The 24,461-nt window shown below is 58.4% G+C and overlaps 1 protein-coding gene across 2 annotated transcripts; it reads left to right on the top strand.

Annotated features, from left to right (window-relative positions):
* Positions 1 to 755: 755 nt before the first annotated feature.
* WNT11 (Wnt family member 11) lies at positions 756 to 21,736 on the top strand. 2 transcript variants are annotated; one of them, XM_055320595.1, is made up of 6 exons: positions 756 to 1,046; positions 4,651 to 4,815; positions 11,606 to 11,841; positions 13,406 to 13,683; positions 16,356 to 16,648; positions 20,938 to 21,736. In XM_055320595.1, exons 2-6 carry the CDS (start codon positions 4,733 to 4,735, stop codon positions 21,110 to 21,112), a joined length of 1,065 nt encoding a protein of 354 aa, XP_055176570.1. In that variant the 5' UTR covers positions 756 to 1,046; positions 4,651 to 4,732; the 3' UTR covers positions 21,113 to 21,736. The 2 variants fall into 2 exon arrangements, with proteins under 2 accessions (XP_055176570.1, XP_055176572.1); XM_055320597.1 differs by lacking the exon at positions 756 to 1,046 and adding an exon at positions 1,563 to 1,906.
* The last annotated feature ends 2,725 nt before the right edge of the window (positions 21,737 to 24,461 follow it).

Here is a 24,461-nt window from a genome sequence, read left to right as displayed (position 1 = left end):
CTCCCGGTGCATGGAGCCTGCTTCTCCTTCTGCCTGTGTCTCTGCCTCTCTCTCTCTCTCTCTCTGTGACTATCATCAATAAATAAATAAAAATCAAAAAAAAAAAAAATAAAACCCAGTTCTCGGCTGGTAGCCCCCTGCGGACCGGAGGCGAGGCGTCCAGAAAACTCCCCAGCAGTCAGCCCAGAGGCTGGACCGCCTGCCTTCTCAGGCCGAAGGTTCCCAGCGTGCTTCCCGGCGCAGCGGGCTCTTGCTTCTTGTCCCCGCAGCAAGCTCAGGATGGCTGATCCCTTTTCCAGAACTAGAGGACTAGAGAGATTGGCCCCTGGAAGGCCGTCCTGGGACGCCAACGCGGTTCCCCGCGACCCCGACGCCCCAGGTAACTGGGCTGCAGGAGAACGCCTAGTGGCACCCGCCGGCTCCAGGCGGAGACCGCAGTGGCCCTTCCCTTCCTCTCTTCCAGCCGGACGGGCTGAGGCTCCTGGCTCGGCTTGAGCGAGGGTCAGAGACCTGCCCTACCTGGGCCCCACGCGCCGCAGGCCCGCAGCAGGCGGGCGGCACGCAGGCTTGTTAAGCCCCAGCTACTCAACGCGGTGCGACGTTCTCTGCGCCGCCGGCGCCGCGGGTCCAGGCGTCCGCGGGGACCCGCCCCCGCCCCCCGCGCGCGGCCGGAGCCACCCGGTGGGGTTTCGGCGCGCTGACGTGGGCGGATCAAAGCGGCTGCCCGCGCCTTATAAAGCCGTTTGGGCGGACCGCGCCGGAGACCGTGCGGCGCGAGGAGGAGAGCTCCGGCGAGCGGGCGGGCGCAGGCCCCGGAGCCCCGCGCAGCCCCGAGCAGCCGCGTCCGCGCCGCGGCCAGTCCTCGCCGCCCCCGAGCCGGCCGCGGATCGCGGGGATCCCGGGCGTCCTGCGGCCGCTTCGCGAAGAGGGCGCCCTCGCCGCCTGCCCTGCCGCGAGAGCGCTCGGGTCCGCGGGGGGCCGCGCTCGCTCCCCGGCCCGCCCCGGCCGCGCGGCACTCGGGGCGCGCGGGGCCAGCGCCCCAGGAGGTGAGCCGTGACCGCGGGCCGCGCGCGGGGCTCCGCGGGACCTGCTAGGGCGGGGGCGTCCGAGTCCGAGGGGGGACGGCGCGACCCCGTAGGCGCCGCCTCGCGGGTGAGCCCCCCAAGTGCCCCTCCACGCCTCCCCTCTGCGGTCCTCCGAGGAATCCCCGGGAGGGGCGCAGCCGCGGGGTCGGGGGGCTTCCCCGGCCCGTACGCTGGGGGTGGGTGGTGCGGATTGCGCGCGCCGCTGCCAGCCTTCCCGGCCGCGTTCCCGAGATCCGACCCTCTCCCTCCCCTGGCCCGCGAATGAGGTCATGCCCGAGCCGTCCCGGGGGTGGGGGACCTGGGTCGTGCGGCTGGGCAGAGGGTGTGTGTGGCCGGGCGGGACAGGGTGTCCAGACGCGGAGAGAACCACCGCAGCTCCTACCAAGTTGGCGGGGTGGGGGCGGACGCCTCGCTCGGAGACCGACTCCCAAAGGCGGCGGGGGAGGGGGAGAACTGGGACTTTGTTTACAGACCTGAGCTCCGGGCTGGGGGGTGGGGAGGAGCAGAGTCCTGTCCCGGGACCGGAGGCACATCTGGAGCCGCCGCGAACATCTGGCTGAGCTCGCGCAAGAGCCCCACATTGCCCACCTCCTAGTGCGGAGGTGTCTCCATGCCCCCGAGGGTGCTCAGGCTCCCGGGGTGCGGCTCCAGAGGGGAGGCAGGAGGTGCCCTGGCTTCTCCCACCCCACCCTTCCCACTTCCAAAATAACCCGTCTCGCGGGTCACCCGGCGCATCGTTCGCAGCGGAGCAGACAGATTTCGCAAGACTCCCGGCTGGGGTCAAAGCCGGGTTGTGGGCCCGGCCTAGCCTCGCGTCGCAGGTAACCTTGAAGCGGTCGCTCGGCGTCCCCGGCTCGCAGGGTCGGCCCTGCCAGCTGCGCGGCCCGAGGCTGCAGGCCCGGCCCGCGCCGACCTTGCGCGCGGCGTGGACGCTGCCCCGAGCGCGGTGCCCGCTCCCGGCCCAGCGCGCGTTCGTCCCAGGACGGGAGGCCCGGCGCCGCCCCGCCGGCTTGACTCGGACTCGGCCGCCCTCGCTGCGGCGTTTCCAAGGCCTTTCAGACCCAAGCCCTGCAGCCACCTGTCGAGCGGGTTGCGGCTGCTGAGCTCACGGTGCACGGCCCGGCGGGCCACCTCTCTCGCCCGCTGCCAGCGGGGTAGCCTGGGCCTTGGCCGCGGCGGGGGGAGGAGGGACAGCTCGTGTCTCCCAGGACTGCGCCTTGACACAGGCCCCCTGCGCGCCTGGCCCCAAGGGGGGCTCCGCGCTGGTCCCGGAGCGGAGGGTCGAGCAGTTCGGGCCTGACCGCGGCAAGCGATGTCTTCTAGAACGATCCGCACCGAGAGGGCGCTTACTCTGCGCCTCATCCCACGCCCAGACGGGGACACCCGGGCCCAGGAAGAGGAGGGGACTTGCTCCAAGTCCCACGGCGCGGGAGGCAGCGGCGGGTCCCACCTCCAACCCCCTGGCGTAGCGCCCCCTGGCGGGCGGGGGGCTCCGGGAGGCGAGCGCGCCGGGACCCCGCGCAGCCCGCGCCGCTGTCCTGGACGCCCTTACAAGGGGCAGGAAAAATCCGTCCGGACTCAGGGGGCCGGGCCAGGCGTTGCCTCTCCCAGCGACGAGCTGGGTTGGTGGAAGGAGAAGCCCGGGGCCACCGGGCCTCTCAGAGAAAGTCTGGAGTAGCTGTGGGCCTGGGTCCCCGTTTGCGGTGCCCCGGGCGGCGCGTCCGCTCTCTGGGCGAGTCGGGCTGGACGCGGTCCGCACTCTCCTCCGTCCGCGCGCAGTCCCTCCCTCCCCCCCCCCACTCCGGAATGCCGGGCGCCGGGCGGGGGGGGGGCCACATTGCGGGGGGGAGGTGGCGGCGAGAAGAGACGGCGACTGGAGTTTGGATGCTCTCCCCTCCCCCCGTATCCAGCCGATATACTTCTGGTTCTCAGGAGCGGGGTACACCCTCGGCGCCCGCCGTAGGACAAAGGGTTTGGGTGCCGGCTGGGTGGGAGGAGGGGGCCCAGAACCCCGCTGGGACCCCTGGCCCCGGACTCGGCACGTTTGGAGTGAGCGCCTCGGTGTTAGGCGCCCAAAGTGCGGCTGGGTAGGAGGCAGGAGAACCGTAGTTCAGGGTTTTCTCCCTGCCTCCTTGGCTTGGGCCGCAAGGCTTCAGAAAACCGTGCGGGCTCGGATCTGTGTGCGCGCGCTGAACGCTGCACGCGTATTCGCTGCACTGCAGCCTCGGGCGCGGGGGGCGCAGACCCGCGAGGCTCCTGGGAGGCTTCGAAGGCTTCGTCCAGGCCCCTGTTCCGCAGAGGGGGACACCGAGCCCGGGGGCGGCGGCGGGCTGGCAGAGCACACAGCCGGAGGAGAACGCCCCCTTCCCGCTCCAGCGCCCCCTGGAAGGCGGGCGCCTCCTTTCCCGACGCCCCGAGCCCTTTAGGAAGGAATCTCTTTGTCTCTGCCCCTCCCCAGGGGAGAGGGCCTGGAGCTGCGCTTGTCTCCGGGAGAGCGCCAGGTGTTGGTAAATTGGGGAGAAGCTGGGAAGGGGGCTAATGAGGTGAGAATGAAGAGAGGGAAGACACACACGCACACGCACACACGCACACACACACACGATGAAGAAAAGTAAAAAAAAGCCCGTGAAGCGGCCCTGCGACCTGCGGGCGGGGTAACGGTTGCTCCGCGGCCCCAGGTCGCCCCCTGGCGGCCAGAGGCGGCATGGCGTCGGCCCCGGGAGCTCCGCCGCTTAGCTTCGGCCAGGCTGGCCCGCTTTGGCTCCCGCCCGGGCACCACCTGACCGTCTGGAGGGGGGCCGCTAGGCGGGGACCACTGTATGAACACCTCTGCCATTTCATTTCTCATCCTCCCCTCCACTGATGCCCACAGCAAGCCCCATTTCCTAGTCTGAGCATCGGTGAACTCATAGGACACCTGGGAGTGTAACACGCCCGTGAACAACGCCGCCGTTTCACATCCCCGGGTCTCAGATTTCTTACCTGTGAGATGGGGGCAGGGGTGGTACCTGTCTCCCAGGGTTGCTGGGAGGAGCACATGCGACCATGCGCTTTCTTTATAAAAGGCGAATTTTGTCCGAATCACAGTTGTGTCCTTCGTGTACAGAGAAGGTAAACTGAGGCCCAGAGGGGAAGGATTGCCAAGGCCCTCCCTACTGACTCGTAACTATTTTGGAGATAACGCAGATCCTGGGCGCTCGCACGCGCACCCGGCCTCGGCCCGGCCCCCTTCCTCCCTTCCTTTCCGAGCCTCCCGAGGTCTGGTCGGGCCCGGCTGTTCCCTCCGCCTCGGTCTCGGACCCGCTCGCTCCGTCTCTCGGGCCTGGCCCCGCCGCCCCTTTCCCGATCGCGGGCAGCCCGGAGCCCAGCCGGGGCCGCGCTCCGCGACCCCGAACTCGAGCCAGACGCCGGCCGCGTCGCGGGCTGTGCCTCCCCGGCCGGACCCCTCCTTTGTAACTTGAATAAAACGCGCCCCCCGCCCCCGCCCCCGCCCCGCCCCGCCCCGCCCCGCGGCCTCCGCCCCGCGCGCCGCCCTAACCCCCGCCCCGGCTCTCCCCGACTGCAGGCGGCGTGCGCCCGGCCGAGCGGCGGGACTTGGTGCAGCGGCTCCCCGACCGTGCGCCCCCGAGCGCGCGTGCCGCGCCACCATGAGGGCGCGGCCGCGGGTGTGCGAGGCGCTCCTCTTCGCCCTGGCGCTCCAGACCGGCGTGTGCTACGGCATCAAATGGCTGTAAGTAGGGACCTCGCGTCTGCGTGGTCGGGCTGGGCGACAGGCGGCCGGGGGCAGCGGCTAATGTTAAGGGGCTCCCTGGGGACCGGGTGAGTGCCCAAGCCCCAGGAGCGGGAGTTGGCTTGGGGGTCGTGGGCAAGTCACTCTTCTTACGCCTCCTTCTCCTGCTCCTAGAGTATTGGCCTCACCTCCCCAAGGGTCGTGAGGCAGGAGCGAGACAGGGCGTGCGTGGAGAGCTACAGAATTGCCCTGTGCCTTGCGCCAGACCCGTAGAGGGGCAGATGGAAAAAGACAGTATGGTCCAGGGGCCCAGTCAGGAGGGTCTGTGCCCCTGCTCACGGGCCTGCTCAGGGTTTCCTCGTGGGTCTCCTGACCCTAGCTGAAGATCCTCAAACAGTCCTGACCCCTCCCTCCACCTGCGTGACCTTGGGGGAAGTGTCACTCAACCTCTGGGAGCCTCCATGTCCTCTCTCAAAGGAGGGCAGGAGTCTCTATCCTCTGTTGCACTAAGATCAGATGAGAAGCGGCTCATGAAAGAACTTCTTAAACTGTCAGATGCTGTGCACATGTGTAGGGTGTTCCTTTAGATAGAAATTATTAATGGGCCGATAGGTGGGAGACGGGGGCTCTCTTCCACCCCGGCAGAAGCAGAGGGGAGTGCCTGCTCTGTGCAGGGCTGTGCGCACGCAGGGGCAGGGGCGGCTGGAGAGAGAAGTAAAACCCAGCCCCTTCCTGGAGGAGCTGCCCTCCGGACTGCAAGAGATAAGCCCAGGCCGTAAATAACTCCAAGTGCCCTGAGTGACCAGGGTGCTGTCTTGGGGGCCCAGAGGAGGGGAGACCACCTGGTGGGGGGACACATACTTCCGACGCTGGGGTGAGTTTTGAGGGGCGGTGTTCCTAGGTTGGGCCTGAGGAGTCTCTGGGAGTTTGGTGGGTGGGGGCGGTGGGGAGGAGGGCACTTTGGGTGGAGGGACTCCCTGAATGGTGGGGACATCCAAGACAGGACTGGAGTTGGGGGGTGGGGAGGCCGTGCAGATAAGACAGGCAGGGACAGATCATGGGGGCTGGGGAGGGGTTTATGAGGAAGGTTGGCGGATTAGCTGCAAGCCTGGGCGATTGTGGCTGGGCCGCCAGCAAACAGTCCTGAGGTCACTGGCCCTGCCCCGGCTGCGGCTGAGTTATCGATTAATTGGCGATTCAGGAGGGTAACCCCATCTTCTTTCTTGCATTTGATGTTTGCAAGGAGAAGTCTGGGCTCAGCAGCTCTTCTCAGCTGCTTCCGATTAGTTCTGTGAGACATCGGCCACTGTCTACTGCCAGTACCTGGCACCGTGCCAGCTGGTGGGACCCTCTGATCAGAGCGTCCAAGTCCTCTTCACCCACCACACAATTTTACAGATAAGGCCATGAGGCCCTGGGGTGGGGGGAATGATTTGCCAAAGAGCATTAGGCACGTCAGAGGCCAAAAGCTAGGCTTGCTCCTAGAGCATTGTGGGGGACAGTGCTGTCCTTCCCACACCATGGTGGGAATGCTGAGGCTCTGACAAGTGTGTGACTTGCACAAGCCCCCATGCTGGCATGTGGCCAGGGAGGGCCTAGAATAGATGGCTAGCTAAGCCCAAGGTCCATGCAGTCCCCCACTGCATAACCTGGGCTGCTACAAAAAGGGATACGACTCAGTGTCTGCCTTATAGGAGCTCCTAGCGAAGTGGATTTTGGGCTGTGTCCTAGGAGAGAGAGTGTGGGAGCCCAGAGGAGGAGCGGTTAGTTCCATCTGAGGGAGGTGACTTTGGGCTGGGCTTCAAAGGGTAGGTAGGATTTTGATGGCCAGGGATGGAATGTAAAGCAGGCACCTGGGCAGGAGGAAGAGCAGGAATAAAAGCAGAGAGGCAGGACAGTGCACAGGGGAAAGCAAAGAAACCAAGAATTGTAAGAGCCCACTTCTAAGTCCCCAGACTCTGTTCCAAGAGCTTCAGTCACTTAATTTTGATACTATTCTCATGAGGTAGGTGATAGTCCTGTCACTAGCATTTTATAAATAAGGAAACTAAAGAACAGAGAGGATCAGTTACTGGCCCAGGGTCACACAGCTAGTTAATGGTGGCTGTGGGATCAGAACCCAGGCAGATGGGCTCCATTCAGCCAAACCCCTTGATAATAGTTAAAGTCTTGCTGGAGCTAAAGATATAGGGAGAGACAGGGGTGGAGTTTAAGCATAACAACTGTGTGTGTGTGTGTGTGTGTGTGTGTGTGTGTGTGTGGCCTTGTTACATGCCAAGCACTATTCTGAGCACTTTTATATATATTGTTTCATTTGGATCTCCCAGGAGGTGGGTTCTGCTATCACCCCCATTGAATAGAACAGGAAATGGAGACACAGGGGCCTCTAACTCACAGAGTGTCACAGCTGGTAGGCAGTAGAGGTAGGATGTGGAGTTTGGGCATCTGGCTTGCGGCCTCTTGGTCTCAGGGAGCCACAGGACAATTGTGCCAAGGGAAGCGTACAGTGGGGCCAGGAGGTAGGGGCTCACCCAGGAGACTCAGCTGTCCTGGGGTTGTACCCCGGGGGTCCTGCTGCCCTGGGCTTTGGAAAGGGAGCTGAAGGTGAAAGGGACATGGGACACAGAAATTGAAACCAGATGTGGCTCAGTGGCCCAAAAGGCCCACCTGTTGGGAGCCTGGGCCTCAGCCTGAGCTTTGCCAGTTTGTTAGCCACAAGCCATGCCTCAGGCAAGTCACTAGCTTCTGCCTCTCTGAGTCTCAGTTTCCTCATCTCTAAAATGGAAGTGAAAGAGCCCTGGCCTGGGATCTGGGAAGCCTGGGTTCTGGCTTGGCTCTGTCTGATTGGCTGTGTACATGTTTGGGCAAGCCCAGTCCTTCTCTGGGCCTCAGTGTCCCCACTTGAATGATGAGATAGGGACACCAAACCCAGGAAGGGCCAGTGATTTGCCCAAGGTCGCATGTTGGGAGAGTGGCTGACTTGGAGCCGAAACCCAGGTCTCTGCCCCTGAGCCACTCCCAGGAGAACTCTCGACTCCCAGATAGAAAAGACCTGGGCCACCACGGTGGCATCCTTGGCACAGGCCTTGCTTGTGAACTTTGTCCCCTTCTGTCCTTTCTTCCACCCTCTCCCCCATGTCCCCATCCCCTGATAAACCAAAATGTTTTCAATTAGGGATCTGCTGCAGCGAGGTAAGCCAGAGGAGATGTCCAGACGGGTAACTCCCCCGCCTCCTGCCCTAATCCTTGATTACCTCCCTCCTGAGGGGGACTTAGTTAGAAACGGTCATTACCACTAATTACCAGATGACCGCATTGCCCTCCTCAGGAGTGGAATCCACCGCCTCCTGCTTCCAGATCTCCCGGCCTGCGTGCTGTGTCTGGCCCCTCTGCCTGCACCACTCTCTCCAGTAGCTCCTCACCCATCAAGCCTCTCTGGGGTGCTTCCTATCTGTCCTCTGCCCTCCTTGACAGTCTGTGCCTCCTCTGGGAGGCTCCTCTCTGGGGCTCCCCTCATAGCACCTCCTCTCCCCACCGACTGGGGAGGTGGAGGCTGAGTGACTCAGAGTGGCCCAGGTCCCCGGGCAGCAGGAGCACAGAGCACCCCCCAACTTGGGAGCTGCAGCACATGGTACTCAGGAATTGTCTGCGCTGAGCTCCCCAGGAAAGGGTTCAGCCTTCATTATCTACTTCGTGGCTGGAGCAGGAGCCTAGAGCAAGGACTCAGAAGGCAGCCACACTGCTTGCATGCCTGGTGCCGTGCCGGGGATTTTCTGGCATATCTCGTATCATCCTTCCCATCGTGAAACAGAAAACTGGCTCAGAGGAGAAGAAAGAAAGTTGGGCAAGGATGAAGGGCAGAGTGGGATCCGGGCAGGCTGAGTGTTGGCAGGCCCAGCCCGGCAGGGAGCAGACCCGGGAAGGAGAGGCCAGGTCTACAGGGTTGGTATCAGGAGGAAACAGGGCATCCGTCTGTGTGTCTCCTCAAAGGGTACAAAGGGTGGGGGAGTAATCCCCCAGACAGACCCCGCTGTGAGCCAGGGATGGGGCACAAGGCGAGAGGAGTGCCATATGGGGAGTGCCATGTCTGCGGGGATAGTGTGTCGGTATGTGGGGGCAGTTAGCAGGGTGTGGGTGGAGGGCTGTACCAACCAAGAAACAGGCTGAGGGGAGGGCATCTATCTGCCTCTGTGTGATCACACCTCACCCGGTATAGGCTATGGGAAATCAGACCAGAGGTTCCCTGAGGTGACCTGGCATAGACAGGGAGGGCCAGGGAGGGCCCTGATGGCTTAGTTTAGGTCAGAAACCATGCCTTAGGTCTGCATCCGAATAGACCAGGCATTGACCTGCTCATAGTTTGGAGGGTAGGGACGCGTCGGGGGTAACAGTTAAGGACAGACTGCCCAGGATAGCCAAAATCTATCTCAGGTTAGGTGGCACCACCCTAACTGGGTGGAGCATGGCAGAGAGGGAGAGGCAGGGGGAAACTGACTTATTAGGACTTAATGTAGCACCTGTTATCCCCGTCAGCCCCTCCAAGACCTCTAGGAGTTCCCATCTGGTAGATGATGCTCAGAGAGGTACAGCAATTTGCCCAAGGTTAACAACAGCACATGAGGGCAGAACTGGAGCTAGAACCCAGGTCCTCTGACTCCCCCAGTCCAGGATTCACTGGCAATAAGCAGAAGCAATCCCATTTATGAATGTTCCATATGTTTTATATGCATTATCTTATTGAAGTCTTGCCATCACCTTTTGAAGTGGAAATTCTCCTTTTCTTGTAACAGATGAGGACCATGAGGCACAGAGAGGTTGAGTAACTTACCCATGTCATACAGCTGCTCCCTAAGCCTGGGCTCTTCCCCTGGGCCAGCCCATGAGCTGGAACATCTGGGTCATTGCCTTCTAACTGGGATAGGTCTGTGTAGCCACTAGACCCCGGGGTCCTTGAGGAAAGGATCATGTGTCGTGTTCATTACCAAATGAGGTCAAGAAGAGTTGGTGCTTAGTAAATATTTCTTCCACAAGTAGATCCAGTTCATTTATTCATTTAGATGTAGGAGCAAGGGGAAAGGTATTCCTGGCATCAGGAAAAGCCTGGGCAAAGGCAGGGTGGTGGGGCGGTCCCTGTCAGAGAAGCCAGGAGTCTGGTATGGACAGATAGTAGAGCACACCAGGGACAGGGAGGGGACACTGGAGAGGGCTGGGGGACCAGGTTTGAGGCAGCCCTCGGCCTTGACTATGTGGGTGCAGACCACCAGGGCAGTGATTGCAGTAGCTCCCCTCACTGAGCACTGAGCTGGTGTGTCAGCCCTGGGCAGAGCACTGAGGCCCACTGAGTTACTCCCCCAGGGAATGCTGAGAGGTTACTGGGCTAGGAGAGGCCAAGTGACTTGCTCAAAGTCACAAAGGGAATGACAGAGCCAGGAGTCTACCCTGGGCTGTGCTCTTGTTTAAAATGATCTCCCTTGGGATCTCAGGCTGGGGGTTCTGGGATCCTGGCCTCATCAAGTCTCAGCCCTGACCCCGAGTGAGGACTCTGGTGCTCGCAGCAAGCCGGGGCCCCCAACACTGTGACTGCAGATCGGCCTGTCCTTGCCCCTGCTTCCTCCAGGGTCCCTGCTGGCTTGCTGGGGGCCAGCTGACTCTGGGGCAGGGGATGAGTCCATGCAGAACCCTCTAAGGCCATGGAGTCCCTGTAGTCTGTGCTTAGAGGCGCTGCCTGGTGCAGGACCTGGGAGAAAGGTGCATCCGAGATGTACCCCTGGTCCTAGAGCCTTGCAATCCCAGCACCTAGAGTCTGGATCTGGGAAGCTCCTGGGTCCTATAACATCACCAGGGTTCATAGAGACCCCCAGGCCAGCATTTCCCAAAGCATGGATGAGGTGAGCTTTTCTCAAAGAGCTTTGTGCTTAGCGGACTCCTGAGTTAAACAAAACCAAACCTTGTTGCTTTGCTGTGGGCCTTCTCAGGGCTTTTAAAATGTACATATGCATCAGTTACTCTCCAAAGGGGGACAGAGTACATCATGTTTCCCAAATGTGTTTAACCATGGATCCCTTTTTTTCAGAATGTCTCACTTTTCCATTCTGGGAAATAGTTTAACAGGTACAGACACTGCAGCCCAGAAAGGGACAGTGATTTATCTAAGGGCACACAGCAAGTTAATGGCTAAGTCTAATTTATCACAACATTGAGTGGCTCCTTAAATCCTCTAATAAATCACTTGCATGTGTGTGGGATTTTATAGCCCAATAAACGAGTTTAATAATTAAATGAAGGAATGTATGGTAAGCTCTTAACTCCTACTGTGCATCTAGTAAGTGCTCAGTTAATAGTATGTATTATGATGATGATGACTGTAATAATGTAGCGCCCAGCGCGTGCCTGGCACATACAGGTGCTCCACCTTGACTGAATGTTGAGTAACGGGTAGTTAATTCACAGCTGTGTGAGAATAAACAGGGAAGCGGCACGAGTGCTTTGTGAGGTGTATAGCTGCTCATGGTTAGGATAATAGTAAAGTGTAAAGAGGTTGGAGGGTATGATCCGACCTGAATGAGGGCCTGGTCCAGAGAGGGACAGTGATGTGCCCAAGGCCACAAGGAGTGGGAGGGGGAGCCATTGCTCTGCTGGAGCAGGGTCTTTGCGTCTTAGTCTCCCAACTCCTTCTAGCAAAGGCCCCCGAGCCCATTGAGGAAAGGCTGGGACCTGGAGGGCAGGTGCAACGTGGCCCCTCACTCTCTGTCTTTCCTTCCATTGGTTCTTGCCCTTTGGTGGTGTGTAGGGCGCTGTCCAAGACTCCGGCGGCCCTGGCGCTGAACCAGACACAGCACTGCAAGCAGCTGGAGGGGCTGGTGTCTGCGCAGGTGCAGCTCTGCCGCAGCAACCTGGAGCTCATGCACACCATCGTGCACGCTGCCCGCGAGGTCATGAAGGCCTGCCGCAGGGCCTTTGCGGACATGCGCTGGAACTGCTCCTCCATTGAGCTTGCCCCCAACTACCTGCTTGACCTGGAGAGAGGTAGGGAGCCGGCGGGGGTTGCTAGGGCCTGCAGAATGCGCCCAGGTGGGGATGGATGAATTCAGGCATATGCATATGTGTGTTTAGATAGGTGGGTGAATTCATGGATGGATGGATGGGTGTTGATGGCTGTGTGATGGGTGGATGAGTGACTGGGTGGGTGATGGATGGAAGCACAGAAGAGAATACAGGTGTGGATGGATTGGTGGATGAATTAATCACAGATATGGGTATCCAGGCATGAATTGATGAATGAATAAACACACAGTGAGTGAATATGCCAGTGTAGGGGTAGCACAAATGGTTGTGTACCCTAACCCCCAATGCATGAAGAAAGGATGGATGAGGCCCAAGAGGCCCTCGGGAGGGGAGTATGTAACATGAAGACGAGAGAGCCCACCCTCAGGCAGACAGGTGTGCCACAGGTCATTCTAGACTGAGGTGCCTGCAGTTGCTGTGAGATGCACAAATTGAGGTAGGGTCTCCACTTACTGGCGCAGGTGGCTTCTGGGGGTGGGTGTTGGGGGTCTTGTGTACAGTAAAAGAGGTTTTTGTTGGGCAGAAGTGCCCCAATGGTTGTAATCTCTCCCCTGTACGATAACAGCTAAGGTTTGTGGAGCACATGACAATGCTTCCTTCCTTGCCAAATTATTTGAACTCTAGAGCAAGCCTGTGAGGTAGGGATTATCATTCCCATTCTACAGTTAAGGAAACTGAGGCTTGAGAAGGGAAGGTGACTTGCATGGACCTAAAGCCAAGACACCCAACAGCAGAGGCACATTGGGCTCTGTGTGGGTCTCCCAGGGCTGCTGTGACCAAGTTTCACAAACAGGGACTTCAAACAACAACACTGCATTGCCCATAGTTCTGGAGGCCCAAAATCTGAGATTAAGGTGCCAGCAGGGCTGTGCTCCCTCCGATGGCCCCGGGGAGGTTCTTCCTTTGTCTCTTCTTAGATTTTGGTGGCTGTCAGCAGCCTCCATGTTCCTTTGCTCACAGATGCGTCTCTTCAATCCCTGCCTCTGTCACGTAGGGTCCCCCCTCCATGTGTCTCTCTATCCAAGGGTCCCCTTCCTGTAAGGACACCGGTCCTTAGGTTAGGGCCCACTCTGATCCAGTATGACCTCATCTTAGTTCAGTTATACTTGCAAAGACCCTGTTTCTAATAAGGTCATGTTCACAGGTACCAGGGGTCAGAACTTGACCCTGTCTTTTTGGGGGACACAGCTCAACCTACAGCTGGCTCTTTGCACACTCATCTGCCCCTCAGGTCTGAGTTCCTTTGAGGGGTAGCCCCTAAAACTGAGTGCAGGGAAGCAGGGGGAGAACCGGAATGGTGGAATGGTAAGCGTGTGGGAGCAAGGTGCCTGTGGGGGTGCAGGCCCTCAGGGCCTCTGGATGTGGGGGTGAGTTTGTGAGCGGCGTACAAGTCAGCTACTGTGTGTGCGGGAGAGCCGGCTAGCGACAGATCAACGCCTCGCGTCCGCCCGCCACCTGTTGCAGCCCCTGCCCCTGCTGGCCCACAGAGGGGCCTGCCCCCCACTGAGCCAGCACCTCCCCACAGGGACCCGGGAGTCGGCCTTCGTGTATGCGCTGTCGGCGGCCGCCATCAGCCACGCCATCGCCCGGGCCTGCACCTCCGGGGACCTGCCCGGCTGCTCCTGCGGCCCTGTCCCAGGTGAGCCACCCGGGCCTGGGAACCGCTGGGGAGGATGTGCGGACAACCTCAGCTACGGGCTTCTCATGGGAGCCAAGTTTTCCGATGCTCCTATGAAGGTGAAAAAAACAGGATCCCAAGCCAATAAACTGATGCGTCTACACAACAGTGAAGTGGGGAGACAGGTAACCACCCACCCCACCCACCCCAGATGGTTATGCTCATGCCAGTCGGCCAGGAAAGGGCCACCAGTGTGCCCTGATGGAGGGGGCGGCGGGGGGGCGGGCCCCGATCCGCCCACACTGGTGTGCTCCCCGGCCTCCCCCAGCTCTCTCCTTTTCCAGCAGCTTGGGGCTTGCCAGGCTCCTCCTCCTCCTCCTCCTGGGGTCCACCAGGATTTGAATGGGAAATGCTGGTGGAGCAGAAGGAACACTGAGCTAGGGGTCAGGAGCTCCAGGTTCCTGCTTTGGCTCTGGCACTAAACTGGCTGTGTGATGTTGGGCAAGTCACTTCCTCTCTGGCCTCAGTTGTTTCTAGCTGTAAAATGGACTGGCTTGGTGCTCTCTAGTCCCCATTGGCCGCCCTCCTCAGGCTCCTGCAGGCCTCGGGCCGAGGCTGGGTGTGCAAGGAGGCATGGGGAGGGCTGGAGGATAAGAGCCTCAGCCTACGGGGTCTCTGTGGACCTAACGGGGTCCATCCAGCTCCAGAACACAGTGGGCCCTGCACGTCTATTACCCAGTGTCTCATTAATTCCTCGCCTAATTCCACTGGAGGTTGGGGTGAATGCATAAGTGAATGAGTGGACCTTTTTATTTTTAGAAGATAAAAAATCCCCTTTATACTGATCTGAGCACCAGGCGCTGTGGTGGTGCCTTGATGAGTTTTCTGTCCTGTAGTCCACACACCCCCCTGCGAGGAGATGCTGCTACCCATCTCACGCGTGGGGAGCGGGGACCTGAGGGGTGGGGCATTGGGTGCAGATGGCATCTCATGGTTTCCCGCGGCCCCAGCAGCCCATTGTTCAGAGGCAGAAAGGGAGGCAGAAAGAACTTAGGTGGCTCAGCCAAGGACACAGGGAGCGATGGAGCCCAGGTCTGCAGGACTTCAAGTCCAGAGGTTTCCACCGCCTCAGCTTCCTCTCTTACTGGTCTCCCTCAGGGAAGGATTGTAGGATATCCAGGCCATGTTTGGATAGTTGGAGAAACTGAGGCCAAGAGACCCCATGGGCCTGTAGCAGGGCCTGGCCAGGGACCCAGGACTCCTGCCTCCCAATCCTACCGGCCTGCCCCTGTCCTTGGGAAGCCAGCCCCAAGCCCAAGAACCCAGCTTCACCCCTACTGATGGAGCCTTGTGCTGCTGGGGGAAACAGTCATCCCCTCCTGCCGAGCAGTCCAGGCAGGCTCCTCAGCCTCAGGGGTGCATTCTGCTTGTCCCTGGGCCCCTGAAGCCGAGGATCCGGCCACCCTGGGGCCATCTGCAAAAGGACCCGGTCCCCTCCCCGCATCCACAGGACTCATGAGGGTTAAACAAAGTAACAGATACAGCATATTTAGCACTGGCCCATGGTGGGTGTCTGGAAGCTCTGGGCCCCTTCCCACCCATCTGAGCTGAGGAGCTAAACATAGTTCACCTGTCGATGATGATTCAAGGGTACCTTGATGCCCTTGGGAGGTTGAATGTACCATGCAGTCAGGCTCACCTCCTTCCCGTGTTCTCCGCGGGCTTTGCTGAGCCAATTCCAGATTTTAGACCCAGTGAACCCCCTCATTCCCCACTTCCTGGTGAAGGAGAAGGAGCCCTGGGACCTTGACCAGCTCCCACACTAACTCACCAAATGATTTTGGTCAAGTCTCTGCTCGCTCTGGCCTCAGTTTCCCCTTCTTCCTAATGCAGGGGTAGGCCCAGAGGATCCATAAGCCTTGCAGCTCCGCATAGGGCAGGCAGGAGGGCTGGCCCCGGGGCAGAGGGATCCGAGGGGAAATTGAGGCCCGAGGAAAGTGATAGGACGAAGTCATTTCAGAAGCCAGGGCTAGAGTTTCCCCGAGCCCCAGAGCTCAAGCCTCCCTGCTGCACCACAGTCATTAGACTAATTTTTCAAACCAGTGTTGATTTGACTTTTGTAGTTCACTACAACCTTTCATACATGGCCCCTCTTGAATCCCAGCAAACACTCTGCAAGGTAGCAATTATGTGCCTGCCCTGCACGGAGTAAGATAGAGGGGCTGACCGGGACGGGGCTCACTGGGGGGCTCCAGGCAGTGCAGAGGAAGTGCCAGCCAGGCCAGGGGACGTGCCCCCATGTGCTTACCTCCTGCCTCCCCTCCTCTCTCCCCCCTCATTCCTCTGCTTCCTTCCTTCTTTTTTCCCCTTTTATCCAACGGGGATTCAGTGAGCCCCAGTTTTGTGCAAGAGAAAAGCGTGGAACAATTAAAAGGCTTGCCCTCAGACCTGAGTTCAGATCCCAGCTCCAGGATTTGCTAGTTGTGCAAACTTGAGCTTGAGACTTGGTCTCTCTGAACCTTTGTTTCCTCTTTTTAAAATGCGGAAAGTAATGGTACCTCCGGTGAAGAACTCTTAGAATGATTAAGCCATATGATGTATTGGGGCAGTTGGCATCTGTTATCCCTACAAATGCCATTCCCTTCATGTCCCTCCCAGCTCCCCCCAGGCTGGAGGAGGAGCTGAGAACCTACAACACTCTCCAGCTTTAGAGCCAAAAGCTCCCTCACTTGAGGCCCAGAGTAGTCAGTGACTCCCTGAGAGTCCCCAGCATGTGGGGGGTGGGAGGGCAGGGTCCCCCGGGCAGGCCAGGGAGGGGACCCTGGCCGCCCAGCCCGACGCCCTCCCCTGTCTGCAGGCTCTGCGCGCCTCTCTGGAAATGAAGTGTAAGTGCCATGGGGTATCTGGCTCCTGCTCCATCCGCACCTGCTGGAAGGGGCTGCAGGAGCTTCGGGATGTGGCTGCCGACCTCAAGACCCGCTACCTGTCGGCCACCAAGGTGGTGCACCGCCCCATGGGCACCCGCAAGCACCTGGTGCCCAAGGACCTGGACATCAGGCCTGTGAAGGACTCAGAGCTTGTCTATCTGCAGAGTTCGCCCGACTTCTGCATGAAGAACGAGAAGGTGGGCTCCCACGGGACGCAAGACAGGTAAGGGTCTGCCGCCAGGGTGGCAGGGTGGGAAAGGGTCAGCTATGTGGCAGGTGCCCCATGTCAGCTCAAGACCAGGCACATGGTCTTGCCTCAGCTGGCACTTGGGGAATGGAGTCCTTGCCCATGGATGGAGGGGGCCCCAGGAGTGCCCAACAGACGTGCCAGGGCCCAAGAGGGCCCCAGCAGAGCTCCTGGGAGTGGCCCTTGTGTACGTGGCTCAAGCAAGGATCCCCTGGGCAGTGGAGGCTGGTGGGGGAGATGGGGAGAGACGGTGACCACATTGGGAGGCTGGCTGCCCCACATAAGACAGGTCCTCAAGAAGTGTTTGTCAAGTGAGTAAGTGAAGGGTCGATGTCATCTTGGCTGCTGGTTGGACAAATAAGGAACTGAGGCACAAGGGGGCAGCAGCCAGCCCACAGCCACGCAGGAAGTCTGCACTGAGCCAGAGACTGAAGCAGGCAACTGCTTCTCAGAAGGGCAGCGGGCGCAGGAGGCCTGGTTTGTGTACAGACAGTGCCCCCGTGTTCCCTGACACACGTGCACCACCTCCTGGGCCCGGTTCTCTCCCCTTGGTCCCCAGTTCAGGAGCCGGGTCTGGGGTCCCAACAGCAGACCCCGTCACTACTGCTGAAGCGGGCTCAGGACAGGAGAAAGAGAACCAGGGTAACCGCGGACCTACTGCGTACCGAGCTGGTGAGGATTCAGGGCAGCAGCATTTCCCAGAGATGGTTCTAGGGGAAGTTAGTCCTGAAATGCTGTAATAGAAATAGCTCTGCAATCAGATATGATTGGGAAATTCTCTTTGGCGATTTGCAAAGCACAAGAACATTTTAAAGGCTCGGAGGAATCCCACAGTAAAGGATCTGCCTAAGCCAACGTTTCCCAGAGGTGTTTGGCTGTGGAACTCTTTTATTAAGGAGCCCCTAATAGCATTCCACAAAACTAGTGTTCTGCGGGGTTAAAAGAATATTGAACCAGAGTGAGGGTGTCTGAGAACGTGTCTGGCACATAGTTGGTGCCCAGCCAGCATTTGCTTCCTCCGCAGCCCACGTTCCTGTCTCCAAGAGAGGGGGGCTGGTTTGGGGGGCTCCATCTTCACAGGCCGGGGCAGCAGGCTCTGAGAGGAGGCCCTGGCTCCCATCTGGAGGCCAGATTGAGGGGGTCGGGTGAAGTGAAGATGGAACCAGGTCAAGCCAGGGAGACAGGAAGGAGCAAGAGTCTGGTCTGAGGCAGCCAGGGTGGGTGTGATGAGGATGGGGTGGGGGCAGAAGGATTCTAGAACCCAGAGAGGCTGGGAAAAGCCCAGAGCAAGCAGAGGGTCTCCATGGGGGCGATATGTGTGTGTGTGTGTGTCTGTGTGTGTGTGTGTAAGGAAGGACAGTTCCCAGCCCAGCACACAGCCTCCTAGCTGTGGGACCTTGAGAAAATCCCTTCACTTCTCTGAGGCTCAGCCTCGTCTTCTGTGCAAAGCAGAGGGGTGGCCGGCAGTCTCCAGTTGTACTTACTGAGCTGCTCCTCTGTGCTAGGCAGTGTCAGTCCCATGGGACGGGCTCATTAATGGTGGTCTACCCTCCCCGCCCCCAGGCTGCCGGGCCTCTGCTTACCCAGAGCCTCACTCTGCTTGCCCCAGGGCTACCGATGAGGAGGCCCCCTCACGCAGCATCACTCGCTCCCGTGTTTTCTCTGAATGCGTCCCCCACTTGCCACCAGGTTTCCCTCCATGCACAGCTCTCAGCCATTTGTCTGAGCATGGGCTTTTGCAGACACCTGTATGGGTCAGCTTTCTGTGCAGTAACAAACAGCTCCAATGTCTCAGGAGTATCACAGACACTTTCACATGTACTTATTACTTGAGGCTCTGGCAAGAATACGGAAGGGGGAGAACCAAGTGGTTGGATCGTGACAGAGGAAAAAGCCCAAGGGTGAGGGGAGCCCCTGACGCAGCCTGGACATCAAGGAAAGCTTCCTGGAGGAGGGGGAGCATGAGCTCTACTAGGTTGGGGGATTGGGGAGTACAAGGGGTTGGAGGTGAATGAGCTTTGTTAACTGTGAAAAGCATGTGCATGGGTGGCACCTCTAGAGGCTGGCTCCCTTGTTGGGAGGACAGTGTCCTGTGGCCTTCCTCAAACCCAGCTTGGTGAACTGAGGCCACAGCAGCAGTCAGCATCCCAAACCCCAGCTCTCTTTTCATGTTTCTTTCAGCGGCCCCTGCACTAAGGCAACCTGCCCTGGGCCCCTGGATCTTTCCCTAAGTTCCATTCTCCCGAGCTCCCCCTCTCAGGCACCACTGCAGACCTTGTCTGGTTCTGGGGCTGGCTTTCAGGTTTCAAACATCAAATGTCAGGGATCTAGCAATAAAAATGAAACTCTTCCGGCTTCCTACCACCCTTTCCTGGAGGAGCTGTCGGAGACCTCCAGGATAAGACTAGGGGGCATGACTGATGTTGAGTGGTTGGACAGAGTCCACTTTGTTAAGTGGCTTGCCTTGAGGCACACAGCCAGTAAGTGGCAGAGCTGGGGTTTGAACCTGGGTCTGTCTGACTCTGGGGCATATGTTCTTCCTGCTGTTCCTGGAACTGCTCGAAGCCCCTACCTGTGGGTCACCATCACCTCCTGACTCTCCTTCCCTGCACTCCCTCCTTCCAGCCCCGTGGCCTCCTCCCAGTCCAGGTCTCCGCCTCTCTCAGTTGCTCTCGGCCTTTCCTCCGGCCTCCCTACTTCCAGCCCTATGCCTTCCATCTGTTCTCACCACCTAGATGAGGTCAGGTCCTGTGCCTTTGCCCAGGCTGTTTGTTTTCTTTGCTCCCAACACCCTTTCCCTCCTTTCCATCTTACATTTCTGCTTGTCTTTCGTGACATGGCCTAAATGACCCTCCTCCAGGAAGCTTTCCCCGAACTCTCACAGAGCCCATGCTTGTACTGTGTGACTCTGGGCAGGCTTCCTCTCCGTTCTGTGGCTAGCTTCCCCATCAGGAAATATGAGGGCTGAATTTGGTCATCTCTAGAACTCGCCCATCTCGGACATTCTGGGATTCCTGAGTCCATGTGGCTGTGAGGACCCAGCTGCCTCCCATAACAATATCCCTTCTAGCCTGAGCCCAGCTAGAGGAACTGCCAGCCTACAGCTGGATGGTTGGGTTTCCTAGGGGACCTTCAGTGTTTTCTCCCACAGCCATGTGATTCGGAAAGAAATGCAACCCCTGGAAGCCTCTGGGTTCTCTGCCCTGAGGGTAAGGAGAGCGTGTGCTAAACTTGGTCTCAGGACCCCTGAGCTTAAGCCCTGCTTACCACAGACTCTTGTGGGAACTTGAGCAAGCTTCTGCCCTTTGCCAAGTCCGTTACCATCTGTGCAATGACCATAATCATTTCACTGACCCCAGGACCCTGCGTGCCTCCTCTAAGATAAAATACTGGAGGGAGGGCAGCCCTGGTGGCTCAGCGGTTTAGCACCACCTTTGGCCCAGGGTGGGATCCTGGAGACCCGGGATCGAGTTCCACATCAGGCTCCCTGCATGGAGCCTGCTTCTCCCTCTGCCTGTGTCTCTGCCTCTCTCTCTCTCTATGTCTCTCGTGAATAAATAAATGAAATCTTAAAAAAAAAAATACTGGAGGGAAATGCTTGGCACATAGGGGCAAATGGTCGACAGAGCCTCTCTCTCAACAAACAGTGTGCCACATACTCACTTTGCCTCACATCCAGCATCATTTTGTCTGTTCCAGAATTTTCCTGGGATTCTAAATGAAATCTATCTTTACACTTATAAACTAAATTTACACTATCTTTATAAATATAGCTATTTATATATCTTTAATATAATTAAAGATCAGATAGGAAGACAGGATCATTAGAGAGGTTAAGGCTCCTTCAGGTATTTAGAAGTAGGAGGAATAGGAAAAAAATGTTACCCCCAAGAAAACGAAACTCTCCCATCATTTTGCTACATGCTTGTTAGAAATCTAGGGAAAGGGGGGAGAGTGGACAGGGATACTCAGGGACAGGGCATCATAGGGATTTGGCACAAAATGCAGCATTAAAGGTAACCCCTGCCCCCTTAAAAAAAGAAAGAAAGAAAGAAAGAAAGAAAGAAAGAAAGAAAGAAAGAAAGAAAGAAATCTAGGGAAAAGTGAGAAATACTCTCAGGGAAGGAGATTATTTAAAATTCTCCAAAGACCAAGACCCCTTCCAAGAGGAGCTGAGTGGGCAGCCGAGGGCAGCGGGAGGCTGCGGTCCCCCCGCCCCCAGGGAGTGTGCCCTCCCTAACCACCCTTTCCCTCCCCCGCTCCAGGCAGTGCAACAAAACATCCCATGGCAGTGACAGCTGTGACCTCATGTGCTGCGGCCGTGGCTACAACCCCTACACAGACCGCGTGGTCGAGCGCTGCCACTGCAAGTATCACTGGTGCTGCTACGTTACCTGCCGCCGCTGCGAGCGCACAGTGGAGCGCTATGTCTGCAAGTGAGGTCCCACCTGCGCCCCCGGGACCCTTGGAGCCCCCTCCGCCCCCCGCCCCGGGGCCCGGACACACCCCGTGGATTGTTGCTTGGGGATCCCAGATGCCTGGCATGGGAGGTGGCTTGTGCTTTGCCTCCACTTGGAAACCACCACCGCCAGGGACAGAAGGCCTGGCCACCCTGGAAGGAGGGCCCGGACATCAGAGGAAACCGACGAGATTAAAAATAACCTGGCAGCCCGAGCCGGGAGTGCCCACTCGCTGCCTTCCAGGCCGGCCTCAGAAGCCAGGGCCATGGGTTTGGCAGGACTGGTATGGACTTGACCTTTCGCAGCCAGAGACACCAGCCTCCAGGGAAGGGGGTGCGGTCAGCTGGCCTTCATCAGAATGTTCTGCAGGCCCAGCCCTTGAGACCCCCACGCCGGCCCCAGGGTCTGAGCCTGCTGGGCCCACCACATGGAACCACTAGCTTGGGTTGTAAATGTTTTGTTTTTGTGTTTTTTTGTTTTTGTTTTTTTTTTGATTTTGTTTTGTTTCTTCCTCTGGGATGTGGGAGCTACAGAAATATTTATAAAACATAGCTTTTTCTTTGGGGTGGCTCGCCTCCATTCCTCTTTATATATTTTATATATATATAAATAAATATATATAATGATCTATATTTTAAACAAGCTTTTTAAACAGCTGTATGAAATAAATGGTGAGGGAACCCCAGGCCACCCCTGCGGTCTGTGGCCTCCTCAAGTGAACTCAGAAGGTCCTGAGGCCGCAGGGCAAACTCTCGGGTTTCCAGGCAGGGCGGCTTCCAATTGATGTCCCCAGCCCCCAGCTCCGGCCCTGAGCTCCCTGTAAGATCTCTTGGTCAAGGGTGCGGACAGACGTCTTGAAACATAAACCCAGCTGGCAGAGCCTTTGTACCTCAGGGACACACAGGCAGGCGTGCATAGCCTGGCTGTGTCGTCAGACCTGCTAAGCTAGCTTCAGGAGAAAATCTACTATGGTGGGGGGTGGGGTTGGGGAGGGTGGGAGTGGGATAGTGGGAGTGCAGTCCACAGGGGTGGGGGGTGGGGGGAGCTGGGGATCAGAACTCAGGGAGGTAGTGACAGACCCAGGCTCCTGCTAGCTTGTCCTGGTGGGTGTTCTGGGGGGGGGGGTCTCCTTCCTGACCTCAGTGTCCCCATTTGTAAACCAGAGGTGGTGAAAATTAAAGTTGGTGGTTGGGAACATTCCCCCCCGCCACCACCCACACCCCCACCTCTGGGTGGGCCAGGCTGATCACAGTGGATGCAGTGAGAAGCAGTCGGAATCCTGTCCTGTGTCAAAGGTGGAGTCATCAGGGATTTAGGGTCTTTCTGGCTGTAGGGTGTCGGGCAAGGAGGGTTAAGAAGGTCGCAAGCGTTAGGTGGGGGGTACCTGGAAGCCCTGAGATGGGGATGGAGACAGGGCTGGGGCTCAGACTCAGCCTACATGGAGACCGGGAGGTCGATTCAGTCCTGAGTAGAATGGGTGGGGAGAGGCTGAGATGCACATTTAGGCACCATCACAAAGAGGGCGGGTAGAAAGCAAAGGGGACTGAGGCCTGGGCCTGGGCTATCTTCACTTCGGTGGTCAGGGAGATGGAGGAGGAGGCAAAGGCACTGGGAAGTAGCCAGGGAAAGGGGAGAGTCTCAGTGTGGCCAGCACTGCTTTCTGAGCTTCAGCTTCCTCTCCTGGCACTGGTGGGTGACGCTGAGTGAAGCGTGTCCTCCCCGCCTGGCCCTTGGTAGGTCCCCCCAAAGAGAAGCAGTTAGTGATCACACATGTCAGGGCATCTGCGGGATAGCCACACAAGTCCGAGGATGGAGGAGAACCAGACAGTGTAGCCTGAATTGCTGTGTGTGGGGGAGAAGACATGAACACGGGGGAGAGCAACACAGCCCCCCCCATGCCCAGAGCTAGCTAAGGCACCACCTGGAGGGGCTGGGGCTGGGCAGGGCCTCGGAGCCCGGCAGGATTGGGTGAAGTGAAGCAGGCACCTGGGGGTGGGTGCCATGGACATTACCCTCACCCCAGCCAGAGGCTGGACTGATCACCAAGGGGAAGAGAGAGGGCTGTGTGGCCACCCTCCAATTCAAGTCCCTGCCTGGGAGCTTGTCTCAGGGTGGCCAGAATCACAGAATCACAGGCTGGAAGGAACCTCAAGATAAGTCTTCTGGTCTCTCAATCTGTTTTGCAGATGAGGAAATTCCGAGATGGGAAGGGCCTTTCCTGTGGTTACAGAGCTGATAAGGCTGGTGGTGGGGTTGCAGGACATTCCAGGGAGAGGCTTTTGCTGGCATCTCTGCAGAAAACTTACTGAACAATCCCTTGGATTGTTCGGGAGTGTGCTGTCTCCCGAGCCCGGTGCTACCCCTGTTCCACAGCCTTCACTGGCTCCTCTCGGCCTACAAAACCAATCCCTGGTTCCCGAGTCTGGCATAGACTGCCCCCTACTCCCACCCAGGTCATAGGTCACTCTTCCAAGCACATTTTCTGCAATCGCCCAGGCATCTCCTCTGCTCCAGCCACAAGCAGACCACTCACGCACTTGTGGGTACAGAAACCTGACTGCCAGGCCTGCCTCTGGCCATCTGCTGTGCTTCACAGGCCTGGAATGGAACTCTTCCTGCTGGTGTCCTGTTCAGCTGTCATGACCCTCTCTACCAAGCCTTCCTTAGCACCCTGGGTGGAAGAGATCTCTCCTTCCACAGGCTCCCTGCAACCCTCTGAACCATTAAAGCAGCCATCACACTCAGCCACTGCTCAATCTTCCTTCAAGGCCCAGCTATCTGGTCCTCTCCCCCAGGAAGCCTTCCCTGACCGCCCTCAGCCTGGGCCTCCTCTAGGTTCCCACAGCCATTGTGCTCCTCTGCGACATTGCATTGAGCCAGGTTGTTGTACAGGTCTGTGTTGTGTCTGTGTCTCCCTCCCCCACCCATCTGGGGCCTCCTCAGGAGCTGGGACAAGCCCAACGCACCTGTGGGCCCCCGGGATCTGGGAGTGGCACACCTGGGACTGAGCTCATGCCTCAGAAATGTTGGATTTGAGGGTGTTCTTTGGACCTTAACCAGGACAAGCAAATGAAGAAATTAGAGCAAGGACCCAGAATAATTCTCAGAAAGGGTGATCATAATAACACGAATACTACCCTTTTTTGTGCTCTTACTATGTGCTCGTCCAGAGACACCATCTCAAGTCATGTTCACGACAAGCCCCAGGTGGGCACAGTTATGTCCATCTGGCAAGTGAGGACGGCAGGACTCTGCAAAAGGGGTGGCTTGCCCCTGATCTCGTGGTAGGTCCACAGTGGTGCGGGGTCGGGGACCCCGCTACGTCTGCC

The sequence above is a fragment of the Nyctereutes procyonoides genome, unplaced genomic scaffold, assembly GCF_905146905.1.
Source record: "Nyctereutes procyonoides isolate TBG_1078 unplaced genomic scaffold, NYPRO_anot_genome, whole genome shotgun sequence".
NCBI classification, from domain to species: Eukaryota; Metazoa; Chordata; class Mammalia; order Carnivora; family Canidae; genus Nyctereutes; species Nyctereutes procyonoides.
This window is presented reverse-complemented; position numbering and strand designations above follow the sequence as displayed.